The sequence below is a fragment of the Orcinus orca genome, chromosome 20 (genome assembly GCF_937001465.1).
Source record: "Orcinus orca chromosome 20, mOrcOrc1.1, whole genome shotgun sequence".
Taxonomy (NCBI): domain Eukaryota; kingdom Metazoa; phylum Chordata; class Mammalia; order Artiodactyla; family Delphinidae; genus Orcinus; species Orcinus orca.
In genome coordinates, this window is record NC_064578.1 from 46,292,206 (window position 1) to 46,315,142 (window position 22,937).

At 54.4% G+C, this 22,937-nt stretch overlaps 2 protein-coding genes across 7 annotated transcripts; one reads left to right on the forward strand and one right to left on the reverse strand.

Annotated features, from left to right (window-relative positions):
- Nucleotides 1–1,240: 1,240 nt before the first annotated feature.
- Nucleotides 1,241–3,262, forward strand: LOC101279894 (interferon lambda-1). Its single transcript, XM_012533456.2, is given in 7 exon segments — nucleotides 1,241–1,375; nucleotides 1,741–1,800; nucleotides 2,582–2,632; nucleotides 2,634–2,726; nucleotides 2,832–2,855; nucleotides 2,857–2,916; nucleotides 3,013–3,262. Coding segments are annotated over 7 exon segments (501 nt in total). The 3' UTR covers nucleotides 3,091–3,262.
- Nucleotides 3,263–8,353: 5,091 nt separating this feature from the next.
- LRFN1 (leucine rich repeat and fibronectin type III domain containing 1) lies at nucleotides 8,354–20,626 on the reverse strand. 6 transcript variants are annotated; one of them, XM_049703334.1, is made up of 5 exons: nucleotides 20,508–20,626; nucleotides 17,900–18,037; nucleotides 15,747–15,801; nucleotides 13,892–15,334; nucleotides 8,354–10,096 (listed from the first exon to the last, which is right to left on the reverse strand). In XM_049703334.1, the coding sequence occupies exons 4-5, from the start codon at nucleotides 15,295–15,297 to the stop codon at nucleotides 9,187–9,189; spliced, it is 2,316 nt and encodes a 771-aa protein (XP_049559291.1). In that variant the 5' UTR covers nucleotides 15,298–15,334; nucleotides 15,747–15,801; nucleotides 17,900–18,037; nucleotides 20,508–20,626; the 3' UTR covers nucleotides 8,354–9,186. The 6 variants fall into 6 exon arrangements, with proteins under 6 accessions (XP_049559291.1, XP_033286873.1, XP_033286874.1 ...); XM_033430982.2 differs by having other exon boundaries at nucleotides 17,834–18,037; XM_033430983.2 differs by having other exon boundaries at nucleotides 18,005–18,037; nucleotides 20,508–20,610.
- Between the last annotated feature and the right edge of the window lie 2,311 nt (nucleotides 20,627–22,937).

A 22,937-nucleotide genomic window follows, 5' to 3' on the forward strand; every position in this document is an offset into this window, starting at 1 on the left:
AGAGGCCACAACAGTGATAGGCCCGCGTACTGCAAAAAAAAAAAAAAAAAAAAAAGAGGGGGAAGAAACAGAACAAGATTTATAGCCCAATCCCATTTATGTAAATTGGAGACATATACACACACAAAATCACAAAGTATAAAGATATATCTTCGCAGCTATGTATCAAGCACATTAAAGTGGGTGTCTGTGAAGGGGAGGGATGGGATAGGGATTGGGCATGAGGCTGGGGGTAAAACCTTAGAGGGTCTTTCATGGGCCAATTGTGGTTCTATATTATGATCCGAAGAGTATGATTAGTATCTTTCTGCACCTAAGGGCCAAGAAAAAAATAAAGGAATGAAAAATGTGAAGTGCCCGTACATCAGAGCAGTTCCCTTCTCGCTACACAGTGATTATCGCCGCAGGGGATGATGATAGCAAAGCGACCAGACTCTGCCTGCCTTCTGGAAGCCCTACTCACTGCCTTCTTTCCAGGCAGCCCCTCCAGTCCCCAGTACGTGCTCTTGCACCGCAGACGAGGAACTTCCTAGCCTTTCACGCTACCCAGAGGGAGAGAAAGGAAAGCTGGACATCTGTGAGTCCCAGAGGTTCCCATCTTCTGCTTTGGCTGTACACAGAATAGGGAGTAATTGCATGGGATTCTATTCAAACCCCAGCTCTGCCATTAAACACCTGTGGGACCTCAGGTTAAGTCACTTTACCCTCCTGTGCCCTAGTTCCTTCACTGGTAAAATGGGGAATGATCATAAAAATAACTACTCACGGGAATGTTCGGAGCCTAATATGAATGAGTTCGTGGAACACGCTTAAACCGGCGGAGGAAGCTCCCTCTCTGCTGCTCCAGCAGCCCCGCCCACACACACCCCGCCCACACACACCCCGCCCCAGCCCCTGCCCTGCTGTGACAGCTTCCCATTTCTCTTCCTGCCTCAGCCTCAGTCAGGGGCTCCCCAACATCCCAGGGTTTCCTCAACTAGGTTCAGGAACTTCTCAGGCTCCCTCCTGGGATTTCAGTTTCTCTTTCCTTCTGGGCATAGCTCTGAGCTCACCTGGTCCCACCCATACCTGTCAACTCACCTGGCTTAGCAGCTGGCCCCATCCATTCATGCCTTTTAAAGTCAAAGCCCTCAGCCAGGGTTGCGCATTTAGCCTGGCTAAAAAGCCGAGCCAGGCAGCTGGGGAAGCAGTTTGCGATTTGACCATGGTTGCAGACTTGACGCTATTTCTGGTGACGACCATGGGGCTGGGCTTGGCTAGAGCATGTCCTGTCCCCACCACAACCAGGAAGGGCTTCGACATTGGCGTGTTCAAATCCCTGCTGCCAAATGAGCTGGTGGCCTTCAAGAAAGCCAAGGATGGAAATTCCCTGGCAGTCCAGTGGTTAGGGCTCCACGCTCTCACTGCCTGGCCCGGGTTCGATCCCTGATCAGGGAACTAAGATCCCACAAGCCTCGGGGTGCGGCCAAAAAAAAAAAAAGAAAAAAAGCCAAAGATGCCTTGGTAAGTCCCTGTTGTGGGCTAACCTTTACCCCTCCTACCGTAGCCAAGCTGCTGCCCGCTACTGTTGGCCTAACCTCTATCCTCCTGCTAGCTTTTCGGCTATGACTAACATCTATTCTCTCTGCTGTGGATTAAACTCAAGCCCTCCTGCTAGACCTTCATCCTTGCTGCTAGCCTCTGTCCCTCCCGTTGTGGGCTGAACCTGCCCTTGCTCTCTGAGAAGTGTCGCTCTTGCAGAAGGACTGGAACTGCAGCTCCCGCCTCTTCCCCAGGACCCGGGACCTGAAGCAGCTGCAGGTGAGTTGGGAGAGTCAGGCCCACCTGCCCTCACCTGGCCCTGCTCCTCTGGCTTTGCAGGCGGCCCCTGATGTCCTTTATCTCACCTGTGCTTCCCTCTCTCTGGTCTCTCCTCCTCTGTCCTGGGCCCCTGTGCCTCCCCAACTGCTCCCTTGACCCTGTCCCTCCCCTGGGTTCCTTTTTATCATCTCTCTGCCTGTCCTACTTCCCTATCTCCCCCACCTGTCCCTCTCACCTGCACTCTTACCTTGTTCCTTCTCACTTCTCTCTTCTCTCCCGGCTCTGTCCCCAGCCTGTGCCCGTTGCCCTGCCCACCTTGTCACCATCTACTCTCAACACTGATTCCCTCTTCCCTTCTCACCTGCCCTCCCCACGCTCTCACCTCTCTGTCCCTTGTCATCTTCCTCCACTGATCTTTTCCCAGCAAACACTCCTCCTTCCTCCACGCTTCTCACCTATGCAGCCAACTGTCCCGCGCTCACCTACCTCCCCAAACTGTTCTCTTCTCACCTGTTCCCATCTCTGTTCTTCAGACCTCTGTGACCTCCCTCATGAGTCACTTTTCATTTGTCCCCATTTCACTTTTTCACCTGTTCCCTCACTTTTCTTTTCCCTTATCATTCTGCCTCACCTGTATCCCCTTCATCTGCCGCCTTCCTCATGTGTTCCCCTCTCCTGTCTCTCTCTTACCTGTCCCATCACCTTTCCCCACTTAACTGGGCCTTCTTGCCTATCCTTCCTCACCTTTCCACCTCACCTGTTCTCTCTCACCTCTCCTCAGGGGTAGGAGCACCCCACAGCCTTGGAGGCGGAGCTGGCTCTGACACTGAAGGGTCCTGGGGATGGTGGCTAACTCATCCCTGGATCACATCCTGGACCAGACCCTTCACACGCTGCACCACATCCACTCCAAGCTCCAGGCCTGCGTGAGCGCTCGGGGCACCCGGGCCACATCTGTGGGTTCTGGGCAGATAGGACCTCGCCCCTCTGTCCCACGACCTGTCTCACACACCACCTTCCTCTGTTCTCAGGTCCAGGCTCAGCCCACAGCAGGCTCCAGGCCCCAGGAGCCACTTCGAGTACCAGCTGCATTGGCTCCAGGAGGCCCCAAAGAAGGTGAGTGACCCGGGAAGAGGGTGGATGCCTGGGCCCTGGGTAAGGAGGAGGCTGACGCCTGGGCAATGGGAAACCACCTTCTCGTCTCTCCCACAGGAGTTTCAAGATGGCCTCAAGGCCTCTGTCACATTCATCCTCTTCCACCTCCTCACCTGGGACCTGAATTTCATCTGAGCACTGGGACCTACCCCAGCCCATCTGGGAGCCCAGACCTTATTTATGCACTAACCCCAGCCCTGCCTTAAGTTATTTCTTCTCACCCCTGCAGCCCTGACTAAGACCTGAAAGAAATGTTTCTTTTTCTACGTTTATATAATATGCAGAAATAAACAGTAAGGAATTGGAATCTTCTGCGATAAGTGAATCTCTGAGTGTGTGTGTGTGTGTGTGTGTGAGACTGTGGGTCTGTGACTGAATGTGGATGTCTGTGTAGTGCAGGCAACATTCATGACAGGTTGCGTATATTTGCGTGTGCCTGACTTCTGTGACTGTGTATGTATACGCCTCCAAGTGAGTATCTGCCCGAACCTGAGTCCAACTGAAGATGTATAACAGCATATTCATGCCCATGTGTGTGTAAGTGTGTGTGTATTTATGCACATGTTTATATATCTCTCCCTGTCTGTGTGAACTGTATATCTCTCTTTTCCATATGTACCTAGGACAGGTGGAAGTCTGTATCAGTCAGGATGCTTTATCCTATAATGTATCAGAAACCCAACTCAAATGGGTAGAACAAAAATGAATTTATTATGTCACAGTAAACAGTGCATTGGCAGGGCAGCTCCAAAACCCATTCATTCATTCATTCAACCATGTCATTGGGGAACCAGGTTCTTTCCATTTCTGTTGACTGATTCTTACTGTGGCTACCTCACGGTCTCAAGACAGCAGCCATGGCTCCAGCTTTCACACAAACAATATTCTCCAAGTCATAACAAACACCCCAAACTTAGTGGAGTAAAACAACAACTATCTTATTATGCTCACAGATTCTGCGGGTCACGAAATTGGACAGGGTCCAGTGTGGATCACCTGCCTCTACAGTTTGGAGTGGCCATGAGACTAAAGGGCTTCTTAAGTGAGTTAATTTATGTAAAGAATTGAAAACAATTCTTGGCACAGGTTAAGCCCCATATATGCGTTTATTGCTGTCATTTTTATTATTTTCGGATTTTTTTCTTCCCTAACACAAAGAAAACTCTTCCATTTGTTCCCTTCCTTCCTGCTTAGTTCATTGGTATAAGGATGAGAGACCTGGAGCTGTGGTGGCCAATGAGGCAGCAAGCCTGGAATATGAAACTATTCTTCCAAGGAAGGTGGAACAAAAGAGTAGGAGAATGGGTCATTGGTGATATCAATAAGCTGTTGTATTAACAGCTCCAAACTCCCAACTCCAGACATATTAAATGAGATAACCAAATATCTTGAGTCATGTTAATTGGGTTTTGTTTCTTCGGCCAAATGTATCCTCAAAAATCCATCTCTGTATGCCCAGCTAAGAACCCAGAGAAAGAGACCAATTATTTGATAATAAAAATTTGAATCATGTAGGACATGTCTGAGTTCAGGCATATACCCCTTTTCAGTATGAGTGATGTAATTGAAACAAGGTTGCAAACCTCTGCTTGGAGTTGCCAAGGCCTAACAAAGAAATTTTGAACTGGATATACTTTGGTTTGTCTGCCCAGCGTCCATTTCACCTGGTAAAGCTTCTCAATTTTCCTTTGGGGCAGGATCCCCCTTTCCCATTCCCTCATTGGTTGGACACAAGACTCAGGTGTGCCCAGTCAGAGCACTCCGTCTCCAGAGTAAAGTGACCGGTCTTCCCTTGCCTCCCTCATGACAGCCTTTGCATAAGCTGCTCCCTCTGCTTGGGACACGTCCCCACTACTCTCCCACCACTACCACATCTTCATCTAATTTCCACTCATTCCCTATGTCTCAGTAATATCACTTCCTCCACCAAAAATCCTTCTGAGTGGGCTTCCCTGGTGGCGCGGTGGTTGGGAGTCCGCCTGCCGATGCAGGGGACGCGGGTTCGTGCCCCGGTCTGGGAGGATCCCACATGCCACGGAGCGGCTGGGCCCGTGAGCCATGGCCGCTGAGCCTGTGCATCCGGAGCCTGTGCGCCGCAACGGGAGATGCCACAGCAGTGAGAGGCCCGCGTACCGCAAAAACAGAAACAAAATCCTTCTGAGTGGAGCACTGGGGTTGCTATTGCTTTTATATGCCCAATAAGTTTTCCCATCCTACTTTCCCAGTCACTATTTAGGTTCAACCATATGAAATTGCCAATGTTCTGCCATTTCTAACCTACAAAACTGGCAGTTTCATATGGTTCACCCTAATATTTTTAGCACCTCCCCCTTCCCCAGGCCAAACGATCTGGACATGTGACCCCAACCTGGCCAGTCAAAGCATTCCATTCCTTCGGATATCACAATCAATGCAGGGGTGGCATGTGTCCCCAGTCAGGCCAATCAGAGCCCTTCCCTGGGATTGTTTTTTTTTCATTTAGGACTGGAGATTTTGCCATTTTACCTCTGGGCTATGGTGCTAGAAGGATGGAGTCTGTGTCTGTAAATAAATGGCCATTTTCCCTACTACATGCAGTTGAAGGGGATAAATCTGAGTTGAGACAAGCGGAGAAGAGAAATGAATGGGAAGAGTGTCATGATGGAGTTGAGCCTGGGTTCCAGTCTCTAAGGCCAAGTTCCTGGTAGCTTTACCCTTGATTGTCTCCTTCCTAGCTACATGAGCCAACAAATGCACGCTTTTTACACGTAATCCAGTTAAGCTGACTTCCTGTCACTTGCTACCAAGACTCTAACACACTTCCCTGAACCTCCAGGCAGGGTCAGGCAGCTCTCCTGGGCTCTGATAGGCTTTACGTTTCTCCCACCGCAGCCCTATTGCCATATCTGTCTGCCTGAGCTCCAAGAGGGCAGGAACTGGAGCTGTCTTGGTCAGTCAGTCACTGTTGACCAATTGGTCACTGCTGGGTCACCAGTGCCCATCACAGGGCCAGGGCACAGAGCAGATGTTCCAATACTCCCCTCGAATGATACCATGCCCTCTCTCACTAATGTACCTGTTCTTGGGTTTAAAGCTCTCAATTTTGGGAAAAAACAAAACCAAGCATGTCATTGGCATTGATAAATACTTCTCTGTTAAATGAAAGACCTGAAGTTACAGGGGAAGGAAGGTGATGGCTGTCATCCAAACGGCTGAACCAGGGACCATGTGGGTCCCAAATGTGCCGATGGGTGGATGCCAAGTTCTGAGGTGGCGGTTCCTGATTTTGTTTTGAAGACAGGCACACCCTGCTCGAAGCTGGATTCTCCATGGAAATCAGGCCATATACTGCCCCAGCTGAAAACACTCCACGGACTTCCCACAGCTCTGAGAATAAAATCTTTACTCTTGACCACAGCCCACAAGGCTCTGCAGAACCTGCTCCCTGCTTGCCTCTCCCACTTGCTCTCCTCTCACTCTCCCCCTTATTCCAGTCCAGACACGCTATACCTCCAACACACCAAGCACACTCCTGCCTCAGGGGCTTTGTACATGCTCTTCTCTCTGCCAGGAATGCTCTTCCCTGGCTCTTCCCACAGTGGATTTCTTCAGCTCCAACATCACCTTCCTTGACCTTCTATCCTAAAGTAAGCCTCTCAGTCATCCCATCCCAGCATCCTGTTTTCATTCTCAACGTGACACTTATTCACTACCAGACACTCATTATTTACTTGTTTGATTACTGTCTCCTCGCTCCATGGGGCAGGGGTTTCTCGTTTTGTCTATTTTGTTCACTGTTGTATCCCCTGCACAGGGCCAGGTACATAGTACCTGCTCAAGAAAGCTTTATCAGGTGGATCAGAGACAATATAGTCAGATGGTTAGGTGTGCAGGATTTGGAGGCAGTAAACTTTCCAATCATGGCTCTGCCGTTTACTGCCTGCATGATCTTGGGCAAGTCCTTACCTCTCTGAACTTCAGTTTCCTTATCTAAAAAAAGAGGGTACACAAGGCCTCTTGCCTTCTGAGATGGCCCACACTCTGTCTGTGGAGCGTGTTTCTAAGTAAACCCACTTCTTACCTATCCAAAAATAAATAAGAGGGTGCACACACTGCACACATCTGTTGCAGAGTATAGATGTAATCATGCTTACTGTCTTGAGTCCATTTTGTGAGTGCTATGTGCCAGGGGCTGAGCTGCACACTCTCTATTCATGCATCAGGGAGGGTTTGTGAGCACAGTGCCTGGTGTGTGGGAAGCCCTCAGTACTCAGGAGTCGTGATGACTGAGATAGATAAGTGTGGCTAGGCCACTGGGTGATTCTGGCCTGTGATTCTCTGGTGCCTCTGTCCTTGCTGCCTACCACCCTGTCTGCCCAGATCCATTCCCCTCCCTCCTGCTCTGTTTCTATTTCTGTCTTTCTCTCCTCCTCCCCAGGCCTCAGGAGGCCCCTGGCTGGCATGAGGCCTTCTTCCTTCTTCCCCAGGATTGGGAAAGAGTTTTCACTGCAGGGCCCACACGCCAAAACAACTTCCCTTCCCCAGCCACAGCCCACACCTTCACCTGAGAAACTCCCCTCCCCACACCAAGCCCTGCGCCCTAAGCAGACCCCTTCTCTACCTAAGAGCCCTCAGATTCCAGACAGCATGACCAATGAGCCCTTTCCCTCGTCCCCTCCCCCACCAGGCTGGCTTTGGATACCCACGCTCAGCTAACTAAGGTCCTGGGGGCCATTCCCTAGCCTCCAGACACAGACATCAGAGGCTACATTTGGTAGTGGTGAGGGACAGATACTGAGGTCAAACTGCCAGGTCTCCAATGTCTTCACCAGGGGAGCCTCGGGCACGTGACTTCACCGCTCTCGGGTGCAGATTCCTGTCTGTAAAATGGGACCAAATGCATCTGCCTCCAACAGCCGTCCGACCTTGGAGAGATGAGCTGTGCTTAGCACAGTGCCTATGTGTAGAATGAACATTTCCTAGCTGCTCAGCACTAAAGATTCAGAAACCTGCCTGCCTTTTTAAAACCCAATTTTGCCACCTTCTGGTTATGTGACCTGGGGCAAGTTACTTTACTTCTGGGCCTCAATTTACTCATCTATAAAATGGGATAATGGTACTGATGTCCTAGGGCTGTTGTGAGGATTAAACGAATTAAGTGCTTGGCACACAGCAAGCACTCACTAAACCTTAGCTATTGTTTGTGCCTTTGGAGTTTTGTTTGTTTGTTTTGTTTTTGACGTATTATTCCCCACCTCTAAGTCTCTCAGAGGGTAGGAAACTGTCTGCAAATCTTCCTGGGCCCAGTTAGCTGTCCTACCTTCAGACTCACTTAAGAGCCCTTACGCTGTAATCTAGGTCACCCTCCCCCTCAACCTCCCCAAGACACATGGACACACACAGAGGTCAGCAGAGTGGCCTCAGACACAGAAAAATGTTTAATTCTCCTGCGGCGGAGGGTCCCGGCTCCGGTAGGGAGGGGGATTTGGTTTTGGATTTTGTTCATGTGGGGATTTATTTGGGGGTTAAGAGGAAGGAAGAGGGGTGAGTCTGGTCCTTCCAGTGGGACCTGCCCGGGAGAATGTGTACTGGGGAGATATAATCTGGAGAGACAAGGAGGCTGGACGCAATACGGGAGTTCAGAGGGAGAAGAGATGACGGGACAGAGAAATAAGAGACAAACAGGGAAGGACGTAAGACAGAGACGACAGAGGGCGTGACAGAGACAAACGAAGGGAACAGAGAAAGGGGCACCCCAAGCCAGACCCGACGGGACCAGGGAATTGAATGGGGTGGGAGTGGGGGCTTTGGAGGCCGCCGCGGGACAGAATAGGATCTAGTCCAGCCAGATACAAGAAATGGGTCCCTCGCCCCTGCCCCGGGTCCCGGGCAGGGGGAGGGGTCTCGTGTCTCAGTGCTGCAGTGTCGGGGGACCCTGCCCCTCCCCGCGCTTCGCTGTGTAAGGCACCGGCTCCAGCGAGGTCCGCGAGCGCGCGGGGGGAGGGGCAGGAGAGGGGCTTAAAGTCCGTGGGTGAGAGGAGCTCGGCGGCCCACCCTCCAACCCGCCTAAGCGCGGGGGCGTGACTTCGAGCCGCAGCCCAGGCCGCCCACCCCATCCAGGGAGGAGAAGGGCACGCCTCCCCTGCAGTCCGACGTCTTTGCTCGGAGCTTTGTCCCCCGAGTCCTGCCCCGGCGTCCGGGCGGCTGGGCGTTTGTCCGCGGCACCCAGGCGTCCCGGCGCCCGCCAGCCGCTCACACGGTACTCTCCAGCATCCACTCGGTGCTGGTAAAGGCCAGGCGCGCCCTGGCGGCGCCCAGCCCCAGGTCTCCGTCCTCCCCGGCCGCGCCCCCTCCGGCCCCGTCCAGGTGCGGCGTGGACCGGTGGCGCTTTGTCCGCCGGGCGCGGCGCGGGTAACTGTGGCTCTGGAAGAGCGCCCCGTAGTCCCCGTCAAACGAATAGCGCTGCTGCGGTCTCGGCCGGGCCGGGGCTCCCCCAGGAACCAGAGCTAAAGTGGGGGGCGCCGAAGCCAGCGGTCCCAGGGCCCCAGAACGGCTCCTCCGAGGGCCAGCCGCGGCCCAGGACTCCTCCCCGGAGGTTTCCTCGGACGGCAGCAGGCACAGCGAGGTGGCTGAGCCGCCCAGGGAGCGTCCAAGGACCGCCTCCGGTTCCGCGGAAGCCGTGTCGGCCGCCACGGCCTTTGCCTCGACGGCCACCGCCGCAGCCGGAGCTGGCACCTCGCGCAGCGCCTCGTAGCGGTCTTGCGCCGGCGGGGGCGGGGCTTGCGTTGCGCCTGCGCCTGCGCCGTTGGTCTGAGAGCACACGTGGCTGACCCGCGGAGGCGACCTGGAGGTGCCCTTGACTCGGCGGCCATCCCCATCGCCGTAGACCTTGTAGCGGATCATGAGCAGAACTATGAATACGAGGACGGAGGCGACAATGACACCCCCGATGGCGATGATCATGGTGCCGCCCAAGAAATGGGCCCTCAGTGGGCGGCAGGGCGCGGGATCCCCCGCCGTGGTAAACTGCACGCAGCCCACCACTCGGGTGGCGGGCAGCGCCGTGGCCCCATCGTCGTAGACGGCCAGCACGCACAGGTCGTAGGCGCGGCCCGCTGCCAGATCATTCACCAGGAAGGTCTGGCTGGTGGATGGGATCATCCTGCGGGAGGGGGCGGGATCAGCGCGGGGTTAGCTCCACTCTGAACCGCGATGCTTCAGTTGCATGTCCCACCCGGGGGGACCAAACGATACATCCCTACCAGTGTCTCACCCTCTACTGGGACAACAGCAGCCATTCAAGCAACAAATTCTCACCCTCTCAGGGCCTTTGACACAGCCCATGCCCCTTATCTGCATGCCCCACCCTCAGACCCACCCCCTGTCCGTGTCTCATCACCTACTAGGATAATTTTAGCCATTCATCTACCCTCATCTACATATCCTGGCCCCTGCCAGGGAGGAATGCTACAGTTTTTATGCCCTGCCCTCAAGGGGCATGCGCCCTAGCAGTGTCTCATTCCTACTAGGACAAATGCCATTCAAGCATTCTTATCTACATACTCCCACCTTTAAGGGGATGGATGCTACAGGCCATGCCCCCTTACCTGCATGCCCCACCCTCACTCAAGTGGACAGTGAGGTCACCTCACACCCCGTCTTACTCCTACTGGGGCAATGGGTGCTCTTCTAGTTCCTCTCTTCTACACATTCTTGTCCTTTCGGGGAAACCATGATACAGACCACTCCCCCTCATCTGTACATCCTTGGGTATACACATCTCATAGCTGCATCTATTTTCTGGGACAATTTCCAAGCCCCTCAACTACATATTTCCACCTACTAAGGGGCCAGGGCTAAAGGCCACTTCCCTTCTGATTGACAGGTGCCTTCCAAGCCACACCCCACAACGGTCCACTGGAGATGGTTCCCCTACTGTGCCTAGGACCAGGTCTACTCTTTGCATGTCCCGCACGTGTCCAGGTAATAAAGGCAATCACTCTGTGCATGCCCTGCCCCTATACTGCCTGAAGTCACTAAAGCATGCCACCCGGTAAGTTTCATCCATAATTGGGGCAAATGTAGCCAAGAAAGCATGCTCCTTTCTTGCTATGGGCCCCTGCCCTCAAATGAGCAGCAGTGTAGAGAAATGGTAAAGCTGACAAAGTCTGAGAGCCATGATGCCAGGGTTTGAGTTCTCTTCTGCTCCTTGCTAGCTCTGTGACCTCAGGCAAGTTTCTTAACCTCTCTGTGTCTCATTTCCCCCAAATGGGGGTATTAACAATTCCTACTCCATAGAGATGGCGTGAAGTATGATGAGTTAACATAGCCAAAGCCTGGCACTTAATAATTTCACTAACAGCTTGCGTCCCACACGATGCTGGCCAGTAACCCTTGCTGTGGCTCACACTCTCCTGCCAGCTGTGCTCCTCCGCATCTATAAGGCCATTCCCACTAGGCCTTGCCCCTCTTCTGTTGGCACACCCCTTTCATGTCCAGCCTCGGCTAACCTGGGACTGCCACATCCACATAGATTTGCATGCACTCAATCTCGCAAGCTCTCCTCTCCCACAAAGCTCTTAATGGGTCACCAGAGACAAGAACCGCCTCTTCATCTGCGTGGGGACTATGCTGCAGGAGCGCCACCTCCTCTAAAGGCCATGCCCCCATCTCCACAGGCCACCTTCTGGTCCTGAAACCCACCTCAGTTCCTCCACCTCCAGAAGGTTCCACCACCACCAAGAGCCATCCTCCCACCGAAAGACTTCAGGTAAGGCCCTCACCACCTCATAAAGGCCAACCACCTCTCTGACTCTCCCCCTGCCTGCCATTTCACAGACCAGTGCCCCCCCACCCCATCCAACCTTGGGCCCCTGGCTCTAAGTCTTCCTCTTCCTCTCATCATCCCTTCTCAAAGAGCCTTGGATTCTTTTTGCTCCTTCCCCCAAAATAACCAGTTGCTAGGGGCTCCCCCCTTTCCAAGGACAGAGGCTGGCTCCTTAAGAAAGCTTGAGCCCATGTGTCTCTAATTGGCTGTAAGACCCAAGCAAGCAGCAGAGCAGGCTTCTGGTTGGTTGTCACCTCCGCCCATGGCGGCAGTGAGGAAGTTAACCCCTGCAGTGCTGTAGCACAGGGGCCTGCAATGGGGGACGGAGGATTGGAACTGTGGCCCCACAGGGAATGGAAGAGTCCCAGGGTCTGTTGCCCAGCTGGAGACAGAGGGCCACCAACGTCAGCATACATGCAGCGTCTGGGGACCTGTAAACCTCCCTCCACTCCATCATGTAGTGACCATGGGTTAGAGAGAGAAGGAAAAGAGAAAGAGAGAGGTGGAGAATCACAGAAACCAAGAGCTGTTTACAGAAATGTATTATCCATCTCCCCTAATCCCTGCCTGGCAAACAGTAGGTGCTCGATAAACATGTGTTCAGTGTAAAAAGGGCAGAATTAGGTGTTAGAAGGGTAAGAACTGGAATCCTGGCTCTGCCTCTTTCTGTGTGACCTTGAGCAAGTGACTTCCCCCAACTGAGCCTCACTTTCCCGTCTGTAAAATGGGAGGGGGATCATGGCTGCCTCACAGCGGAGTTGGGAAGGTCGAATGGAGTAGAATCCTTGGTAGCACGTTATAAAAGTTTTTGTTTTGTTCATTTGTTTGCCCTAATGTTTGTAAGACTGGGCCAGTGTTTGATCCATCTCGGTAGGCCCGGGCCCAGCATGGAAACTGGCATGCAGTAGGCATTTATTCAGTGTTTGGTGACCAGATTCAAAAAGAGAGGAAAATGAGGATGACAGAGACAAGAAAAAAGGAAGGCATCTACTCATTCAACCAACAATGGGAAAATGCCTACTGTGTGCCAGGACCGTGGCCAAGAGAACGCTGGGCAAGGTGAAGATGGAGCCCAAGAGGCAGACTTCTCAGTGCAGGTCTGAGCACCCCCAAGATCTGAGGTTGCCCACGGGTGGGGAAATGGCTCCACCCGCTCTGGCGCCCCCACGTGAAGTCAAACACAGGATTAAGCATTCAGTGGGCACTCTACAGTGTGTCCAAGGGAGGCAGAGCCAGGATGAAGGAAAGGCGTCCACAGAGTCCACAACCACCTATCAAACTCTCCCACTGTGTGCCAGGTCTGTGGCTGTGAGCCACACTCAAGAACTACCCAGCTGGAGAGGCAACGCAAGGCCAAGGCTGTTAATTCATCGTGTACGGCCTCCTCCCTCTGGGCTGTGAGCTCCCTGAGGGCAGGGACTGCTCTCTTGGTCTCCCTGTGTCCCCTGCACCCAGCTCAGGGCCTAGCAGAGAGCCAGGGCTTAGTGCCTCATGAGGGCAGGAGGGAGAGAAGGTACAGACAGACAGAGACATGGCGAGAACAAGAGAAAAACAGATGATGGGGGAAAGTAACTCTTTAACATCTGTCTACACCATACGTGTCTGTCCTCACCGGGGCGATGGCTTCTAACCCAGTGGATGGTGGAAATAATTTGTATTTGTATCTTTTTCTCATACTTTTCTGTTTCTATAATGTACCCAATGTATTGATACAGTAGCACGGGTATATAATTTCCAAATATGAATGTAACTGTAAATATATATGTGTGAGTATATTTCATGCTCTAGAATGTTTAACTGACAAGGTAGACAATCAGATACCTTTGGCGAGCAGTGACGTAGACCACGAGCCCCACGAGAGCAGGGATCATGCTGGGCGCACTCACAGTTATAACTCCAGTGCCCAGCCCTGGTCTGGCTCATGTGGGTGCGAAACGAAGATATGCAAAATGTGTGAAACACAAAGACAGGGAGACAGAAAGAGAGAGAGAAGGAAATATGGCAAATGAGAGCCGGAGACCACTCTACGTACCCATCTAGAACCCCAGCTGAGCAAGAAGGCCTAGTGAACCGGCAGATGGGAGGGAGGGCCCCTGGGGTGGGAGGAGGTCCTGGGACTGCAGCACCCACCTGTAGACAAGGGAGTCATCCGCGGAGCTGTTGTACTGGACCTGGTACATGCGGATGCCAGGCACGGGCCTCTGGGCTGGCCAGCGGATGAGCACGGAGCTGGAGGTGAGCTCGGCAGCCACAAGCCGGCGCTCAGCCCCAGATTCATTGGCACCAGGTCGGCCAGGTGTGGCGATGTCCGAGGAGCCAGGCTCGGTGAGAGGTGGTGGGGCAGCCGGTGGGGGCGCCATCAGAGGCAGAGGCACCACGCACACCTCCACCGGTGCCGTGGCTTCCCCGGCGGCGTTGGAGGCTATGCAAGTGAACGTGCCACTGTCCCGCAAGGTGGTGATGGTTACATCCAGTGTCCCATCCCCCCGGACCCGGGTCCGGCTCGAGTTCCCCAGCAACCGCCCATCAGGTGCCACCCAATGCACTACCGGCTCAGGGTCACCCACAGCGCGGCACCGCAGGCTGACCGCCTGGCCCTCCACCACCAGGGCCCGGCCGCCTGCCTGCCGAGTGATCAACGGAGGTTCACACAGGAACTCCTCCTCGGGGATGGACCAGAAGTAGCGGTCGGTGAGGTGCTCAGGGGTGGCGCACGTCTCCAGGTCATCCTCCCTCGTCAGCCGCCGCAGCCAGAGCAGCTCGCAGTTGCAGTGCAGGGGGTTGCCGCCGAAGCTGACCGTGAGCGGCGTGGGTGGCTTTGGCCCGGGGCCTTGGGACCTCAGGAAGAGCCCGTCAGGGGGCAGTTTGTGCAGGCGGTTGGAGGTCATGTCCAGGCGAACCAGCTTGTGAAGCTGCACGAAGGTACCTTCGGCGATGTGGTCGATCAGGTTGTGGTCCAGCGTTAGGGTGTTCAGGTTCACCATCTGGCCTACGGCCTCCCACGGCAGGGCCTCCAAGTTGTTGTAGGACAGATCCAGGTCCTCCACGGTGGAGAGAAAGGCGTCGAAGGCGGCCGACTCCACCCGGCGGATCTGGTTATTGCCGAGGATCAGGTGGCGGAGGTTGCCCAAGCCGCGGAGCTGGTCGCCCCGGACCTCCGCCAAGCGGTTGCTGTCGAGGTGCAGGGCGCGGAGGGCGCGGAGGTCTGCAAAGGCGCCGGCCGCCACCTGGCCGATGGTGTTCCGGGAGAGGGTGAGGTGCACCAGGCTGGTCATGTTGGCGAAGTCTCGGCGGCGGACGGCCGCGATGAAGTTGTCGGTGAGCCGCAGCTCCACCACGCGCCGGTCGATGGCCGGAGGCACAAAGAGCAAGCCGGTCTTGGCGCACAGCATGGTCAGCGTGGGCGCCACGTTCTGGCAGATGCAGCGGCCGGGGCAGGGCTGGCCTCGAGATGCCCCCGCCCAGAGAAGCAGCAGAAAGGGCAGGGCAGCAGGCGGCAGCGAGAGGAGCGCCGAGGAGAAGGGGCCTGGAGCCATGGTGCAGGGGAAAGACGGGAGGAGTGGGAGGTGAGATCTGCAAGGAAGGAGAAGGGTCACCCAGGCATAGGGCTTGACCACCAGCCTGGCCACCCTGGGATTTCCTGCTAGGAGTCCGACCCAGATCCCTCCCTTCCTGACAAGCGGGTCCTTTAGAACAGTGACAAGACTGATCATCAGCTGGCATGCACTTGTTAATAGATAACAGTATTTCCATTGCTGCTTAGTAAATTACCACTGCCCCACCTCTGAGTGTCCTACCCACCTCTGCCCTTCTTCTAGGAGCTCCCAGACCTCTTATAATCTCACAACCAGAGGGATGTCATCTGGCCCAGCCTGTGTCTTCCACTACCCATGATATATTTTGAAAAATCACTGCTGACTAGGGCTTAAAGTCATGGATTTCAAAGCCATACTCCCTGGGTTCAAATTCCAGCTCTGACACTTACTAGCTGTGTGACCTCGGGCAAGTGTCTGAACCTCTCTGAATCTCGGTTTCTTCATCTGTAAAATGGAGATAAAAACAGGCCTTACCTCTGTGAGGATTAAATGGATTAATGAGCATGGTATACTCAGAACAGTGCCCAGCACATAAAATGTGTTCAATACATGTAAGTGGATAATTATTATTATTATCATCGTGTCCAATATGTGCCAGAGATAGAAATGTGCACTATTATTAAGAGCAAGGGCTTTAGATCAAATAGACTCAGGTTCAAGTCCTGGCTTCCCCAGCTTGCTAGCTCTGTGACCCCAAACCAATGATTTTCCCTAACTAGGCCATAATTTCCTGATTTGTAAAATGGTCTGATAATTGTACTGTCTTCATTGGGTTGCTGCAAGAGTTCAGTGAACTCATTCATAGGGGTCACTGAGCATCGGGCCTGGCACACAGTAAGTATTCAGTAAATGTTAAGGGTAATACACCCCCCGCAACCTCCGGCTGTAGCAGAGGGGTTCTGATGGTGGGAGAGGCTGAGAAAAACACATCAGTCTCCCTGCTCAGTCTTGAAAAGTCTTTCTCTGAGGCTGGTTTCATCCTGGGCTCTGCTGAGCTCCCACACAGGGGGCAGACTTTCATGCTCACATTAATGGGCACAAGGCCACATGCCTACACACACACACACACACACACACACACACACACACACACACACACACACAAAATCAGGCTGTGCCTCTGCTCCAGGCAAAACCTTCCGGCAGGGATTCCCCCTGCGGCAGCTGCAGCCCACGACATGTCAACTCCCATCACAACACAGGGTGGGTGGGGGGTGAAGAGAAAAGGATGGGAAGGGGGGGGTCCCTGAAACTGTTTTCACCCCACCCCATGCCCCAGTCCCTGCTGGCCCACCTCCCAGGAATCTGCATTTGGGGCCTGTGACCTGATGTGGCCTTGATCCTTCGGCCCATGGGGAGGGGGACTGTGGACACAGAGAAGGGACCAAGAGACAGAGACGAGGGGGAGGGAGAGATGGACTCGCAGTTACAGAGAGACAGATTCAGAGAGAGAGACAACGAGATAACAAGAGAAAGAATCTGAAAGAAAGGTGAAGAGGCAGTAAGACTGAAGCAAAGAGAGCCAGAAAAACTGGGTGGAGGAGACACACACAGAAAAGAGAGACTGAGACACAGAGATGGAGAGGGGGAGAGACAGGAAGAGAAAGTAAGAGTGTTATAGAGACAGATAAAGACGGGAAGAAAGAGAGAGACTGAGGGAGACGGTGATGGGGCTGAAGAGAGAAAAAGGCAAAGTCAGGGTATCCCACCATCTCTGAGGCCCCCCACTAATTTGTCTTGCACTCCCTCCAGGACACTGCTCTACAATGGACAGAAAACCCTGGCCTGGTCGGTGGCGCTCCCAAGGTAGGAGGCCCAGCTCTGTACCTGCTTGGCAGTAGGGTCTCTAGGGCTCAGAACCACAATCTATGCAACGGGAAGTCCCACAGCTTGGGTGGGACTCAAGTTGAAACTGTAATAATAACACTGAAAATAGCTAACATTCATCGAGAGGCAGTGCAGCCTTGCCGGACAGAATCTGGCCCCAACCTTTCCAGGTTCACACCCCCAATTCCCTGCTGTGTGACTTTAATCAGGTGACTTCCTCTCTTTGTGCCTCAGTGTGTTCATCTGTAAAACAAGGATGATAGCACCTGCCTCACAGGATTATTGTGAGGATTAGATGAGATAATACACTGTAACATGCTTAGAGTAGTTGCTGACAGAGTAAACACTATATAAACGTTAGCTGCTATTAGCGTTAAATTATCGTTTTCTCTGGCTTTTTCTCAGCCACCAGCAGGTCTGAGTATCAGGAGATTTTCCCACGTACATGCACATACACACACACAATGGTAAACTATATCCATGCCACTCTCCAAATGCAGGGTCATACCACGTCAGGAAACTCTTTTGGATCCTTTACTGATATGTGGAAACTTCCCTTTTCCGACCACTTGACTCATCCTGAAAGGGGATGCCTCCAGGTCTGAGACCACCACCTACCACCCATGCCATGGTTCTTTCGAGCCCTTACCCAAACACGATGTTCCTGACCTTGTCCCTACCCCCCAGCCTGGGGGGCACCTGGTCCCTGCCATACCCGCCACTGAAATCCATACAAGGCAGTGTTCCAGGGCTCCAGCTGGCTCAGAACAAGCCCAGTCACTCCACATCTCTCTCCCCAGCCTGTGGGACCCCCGCTCACCTCTCTTCAGGGAATCAGGGCCTGGGCCAGTACCTGCAAAGGAACAAAACCACACCGTTAACATTCTTCTGGCTCCTCTCCGGAGACCTGCCTCAGAGACCATCTCAGCCAAGGAAGTCCCTGGTATGATCACTCTCTCAGCTCTCCCGCTGCAGATTCTGCATAGTCTCAGGTGGACCCAGGAAGTCATCTCTGGAAACCAAGGAGTCTGGGCCTAAGACTGTTCACCCTCCAAAACCCAAGAGTCTAGGACTTTTGTCCTTTGTCCTCTGGGGGCTCAAGAGGCTAAGAACCCCACCCTCCCCTTCCCTCAGATTCAAGAGTCCAGGTCTCAGTTCCTGACTTTCTCAAGACACAGGACTCTGGCCCCCCAGCCCTCTTCTCCTTCAAACCCAGGATTCTAGGCTCCCAGCCTCCTCCTTCCAGAATCCACATCCCAGTCCCCCAACTTCGAAGACCTGAACAGTACCAGGAGCTGGGGGAGGACCAGAGATTCTCATCTTCACCATCACACCACTGTCACACCAACATGTGTGGACATGCCAAAACCCACATGGGCCCACAACCCACGACTCTCCATCTGGATTTCCATGGACACAGCAGCATGATCTGTGTGCCCCCCGCCCTCAACAGACTCTTGGTCCGGGATGTGGGCACACTTGTATCCATGGATCCCAGCATACCACAGGTCATGCCACATGGGCCCCAATTCACTGGGCCCATAAGTGGGGTCAGCCTTGTGTCAAGGACACAGGCACATGTGCGCATATCATCCTGAATATATGTATTTGAACATACACAACCCCACCTCCCAGAGACCAACGTGAACACAAAAGTGGACTCACAGTATAGACACATACCCTCAAGGCTGACACACCGACGCACTACCACACATACCATATTGCCTTTTCCCTTGTACACTCACACACAGATGCACACACACAAGAGTGAAACCCACGTGTCCCCAGGTGCGTGCACCTATAACCGATCTACCCTTGCACACTCACCAACACACAGGGGCACACACATATAACAGATGCTCACACGCACCAAGATACACAGGCGCATGCTCTTCAATGCCCAAACACACTCATGCAACTTCACATATCCCCATGATGCATGGTCACATACATTACTACACCAACAGATGCACGAATGCACACACTCGCGAATACACACCTCACACACATACACAGAACCACAACATGCACAGACACCTACAAGGCTGATACACACTCAAACAAGCACACAGGTACAGAAAGACCCACCTTTGCACAGACACTCCCAGGTGCTCACTCATAACAGACGTGCTCACACAACTGCCCTGTGAGGGATTTACACACTTACAAGTACACACAAAATATTGAACCACAGTGGCACAGTCAACAGATAAGCAGAGAACCCCACTCACACACAGTCATGGACACACATGCCTCCCAGACCTGAGGCACCCCCGCCCCACCTACTGCCCAGGCCAAAGAAATCCTAACATCCCTCCCTCCCAGCACAACCCCTCCCCAGCCAGGTCAGAGTTCAGCAGGTCGAATCTCAGAGGGTTGGGGGCCTGAGTCGTAGAGCATTGGTCCAAGGCAATCCTCCCACCAGCAGCCCAAAGGTCCCTCAGCCTGGCTATCTGGATGCAGGCAACTCCGGCCCCATCTGCGGAGATCTGGCCGGTGAGGGAGTGGGGTGGGATGGGTGTGGGAAAGAGCCGGGTCTGCATCCCTCCCCTAGGGCCCATCTGTCCATCCCTCGGCCTCTCATCCCTCCATCTGTCCACCTACCGGCTGCCCATCCCCCCCCACCCAGCCACCGGGAAGGGGAAGACATGGCCGTCTCCCCCAAGGACCGCCGAGGACCACCACCCCCCCGGAGTTGACATGGACCGAGGAAGCGGCAAACTCCCCTCCCCCAAACCCACACAGAGGCCTGGTCCCACGAGGCGCTGAGCCCCAGCCCCCCGCCGGGAACCTGACATGGACGCACAGACACACACCCTCGGAGACATACAACCCGCAGACACACACACACACACGCACAAATGGACACCCAAGCGGGCACACCCGGCTACACAGATCCTGGGATGGACATCCAACCCGGACACAAACACCCAACGCAGCTAGCCGCGCGAAGACACTAGCTGCGGGGGGATAGGGTGGGGGACCCACACCTGGGCACACAACCCACGCACACACACCTGCACACAGCCCCTCCGATGGGCGCGCGACAGCCCCCCAGACACACAGCAGGAGGGGCAGCCACCCGGGGGGACACACACGCACGGCAGGACACAGCACCTCGGCTCGACACCCGGCACACACCCGGATGGCCACACAAGCAGGGCGCCGCACACGCCGGCGCCGGGCACACAGAGGGCCGCGCGAGCGCACGCCGGGCCCGCCGCAGCGCCGCGGACACACACTCACACGCTCGCACGCTCACACCGGCGCTCACACCGGCGCCCCCGCCCGCCGCCTCCCTGGCCGCTGCGGGCCGCGCTCACCCAGTCAAGGGGGGGCCCCGGGCCCGGCCCCGCCGCCGCTGCCTCGCTCCGCGCCATGGTGGGGGGAGGGCCGGGGGAGGGGGCGCGGTGCCGCGGGGCCGCCTCCCTCCCGCCTCCCGCCCTCCCTCCCGAGCCGCCGCCGAGCTCCGCCCTCCGCACCGCCTGCCGCCGGAGCCCCGCCGCCGCCACCACCGCAAGCGGGGAGGGGACGCCGACCGGAGGGGCCGGGCGGGGCGGCTGCACGCCCCCGCCCCCCGCCCCTGGGCCAGCTGCAGACCCCTCTCCCCTGCTGAGCTGCCGGCCCGCCCCCAACCCCTCCCCAGCCCCACCTCCAGCCCTGCCGGCTTCCCGGGAGACCACCAGACCACGCCCCGACTGGCATGGGGAACCCTTGAAGCCCCAGTGGAGACCTCGGATCGTGTCCCAATGCCCAGGGGGACTCCAGATCATGCCTTACCTCCTTTGAGAACCCAGACCATGTTCCTCAGCCACCCAGGACCACAAATCATGTCCTGCTCTCCTTGGTGACCTCAGACTCTGCCCCAAACCCATCAGGGACCTTAGTCTGTACCCCCAAATCTAAGGGGACCCCAGACCACATCCCAGCATCCAAGGGGATCCACAGCACCCCCATCAGGGACCGTAAGTCATACCCCAACATTCAGGTGGGCCCCAGACCACACCCCATCACTCAGGGCCCCCACATCACACCCCAACATCCAGAGAGGATTCAGACTATATGTCAACATCCAGGGAGACCCCAGATCGCGCCTTACTCCCTTTGGGGACCCAAACCATGTTCTACAGCCACTCAGGACCACAAACCATATCCCACTCCTTCCTGGGGACCCTCTATGTCCTTCTAACCTCTCGACCTCAAACCATTCCCTGCCCCCCAATAGGAACTCCAGACCACGTCTAACATCTAGGAGGCCCAAATATGTCTCTTACCCACATGGGAGACCCTAAACGTTCCTGATTACCCCCATTAGATCCCAGACCGTCCTCCCCTCCAAGGCACCCCTTGGTTTACAGAATGCCCAATTTGCCCCAGATTCTTGATCTTCCTCCCCACCGGTGCTGCCCTCCTGAGGACCCAGCCTCCTCCCCATTCCTATTCTCTCTCTTGAACCCTGAAGACCTTTCCCCCTCCCTGTGACTTCTGTGGAGTCCAGAATGCCTTGTTCCTTCCTTGTTCAGACCTCTTTGCCCAACTCCTATCAAATAGCTGACCCCCAGCCCTTCTCCCACTGAGTATCTCAGGCCACTTTCCACCTCTTTTTGAGATATTCACTGGCCCCTAAACCCAGCAAGTCCTCCCCTCAAAATCTGTCTTATTGCAATTCCCCAGCTTCCTGGTGGCGCAAATCCCTCCCATTTTGAATCCCATTTGGATTCCAAGGTCTTCCCCTAAACCCCTTCCCTAAATTCTTCCCAGCCACATCATCACATGGAGCTTGCCCTGCCCCCCAGATCAAGGGCATCTCTGCAGAGCTTCCCTCTAGTGAACCTCCCTCTAGTGAAGCTCCAGTGAACCACTCACAACCATTAGATGCCCCTGGGGCCACTCACAATCCCACCTCCCAGCCCCTAGTCTTTAGATTTCACCATCACCATCACCATTACCACCACCACCCAGGCACCATCCCCACCTCACCATCACCCTGGTATTTGGTGCTCCCTGCCAGGATGTGGAGGACCAGGGCTGGGAGGACAGATGTGGGAGAATAATAACAGCAACAGCAAAAGTGGACACGTGTCAAACACTACTATGTACCAGGAGTGGATCTAAGGGCTTCACATATATGATTCCATTCACTCTTCACAGCAGCCAGATGAGGAAGTCGCATTATTATCCCCATTTTACAGATGAAGAAAATTGAGCCACAGAGAGGTTTAGTCACTTGCCTAAGGTCACACAGATGGTAAATGTCAGAACAAGGTGGAGGCGAAGGGGAAAGAGGGTGAGGGCAGGCCTGGGATGGACGGGAGTGGAAGGGGGCAGGGTGGTGAGAAGTTAATAATAAGAGAGACAAAGGTATACAGAGATGGAGAAACAAAGAGCCTGAGCCCAGGCAAAGACAGCCTCACTCACAGAGCATATCTGGCCCTGTGAGCTCTGGCCCCTGCCCACCTCTTGACATCATCCCTGACCACGTTTGTCTTTTAGCCTCAATAATGTATTTTCTCTTCCTCCAACATACCACCTCAATTCCAGCCCCTTGGCCTTTGCACTGTTTTCCCCTTCCATGGCTGATCCCATCTTTTCATTCAATTCTTAATTCAAATGTAATCTCTTCAGAGATCTCTTTCCCACGACCAATTTACATCCCACCACCACCAATTCTCCTGATGTCTGCAGATTACTTTGAAATACTTTAAAAATAAAAATGGATTCATGGATGGATAGATGGATGGCTATGTGATAAA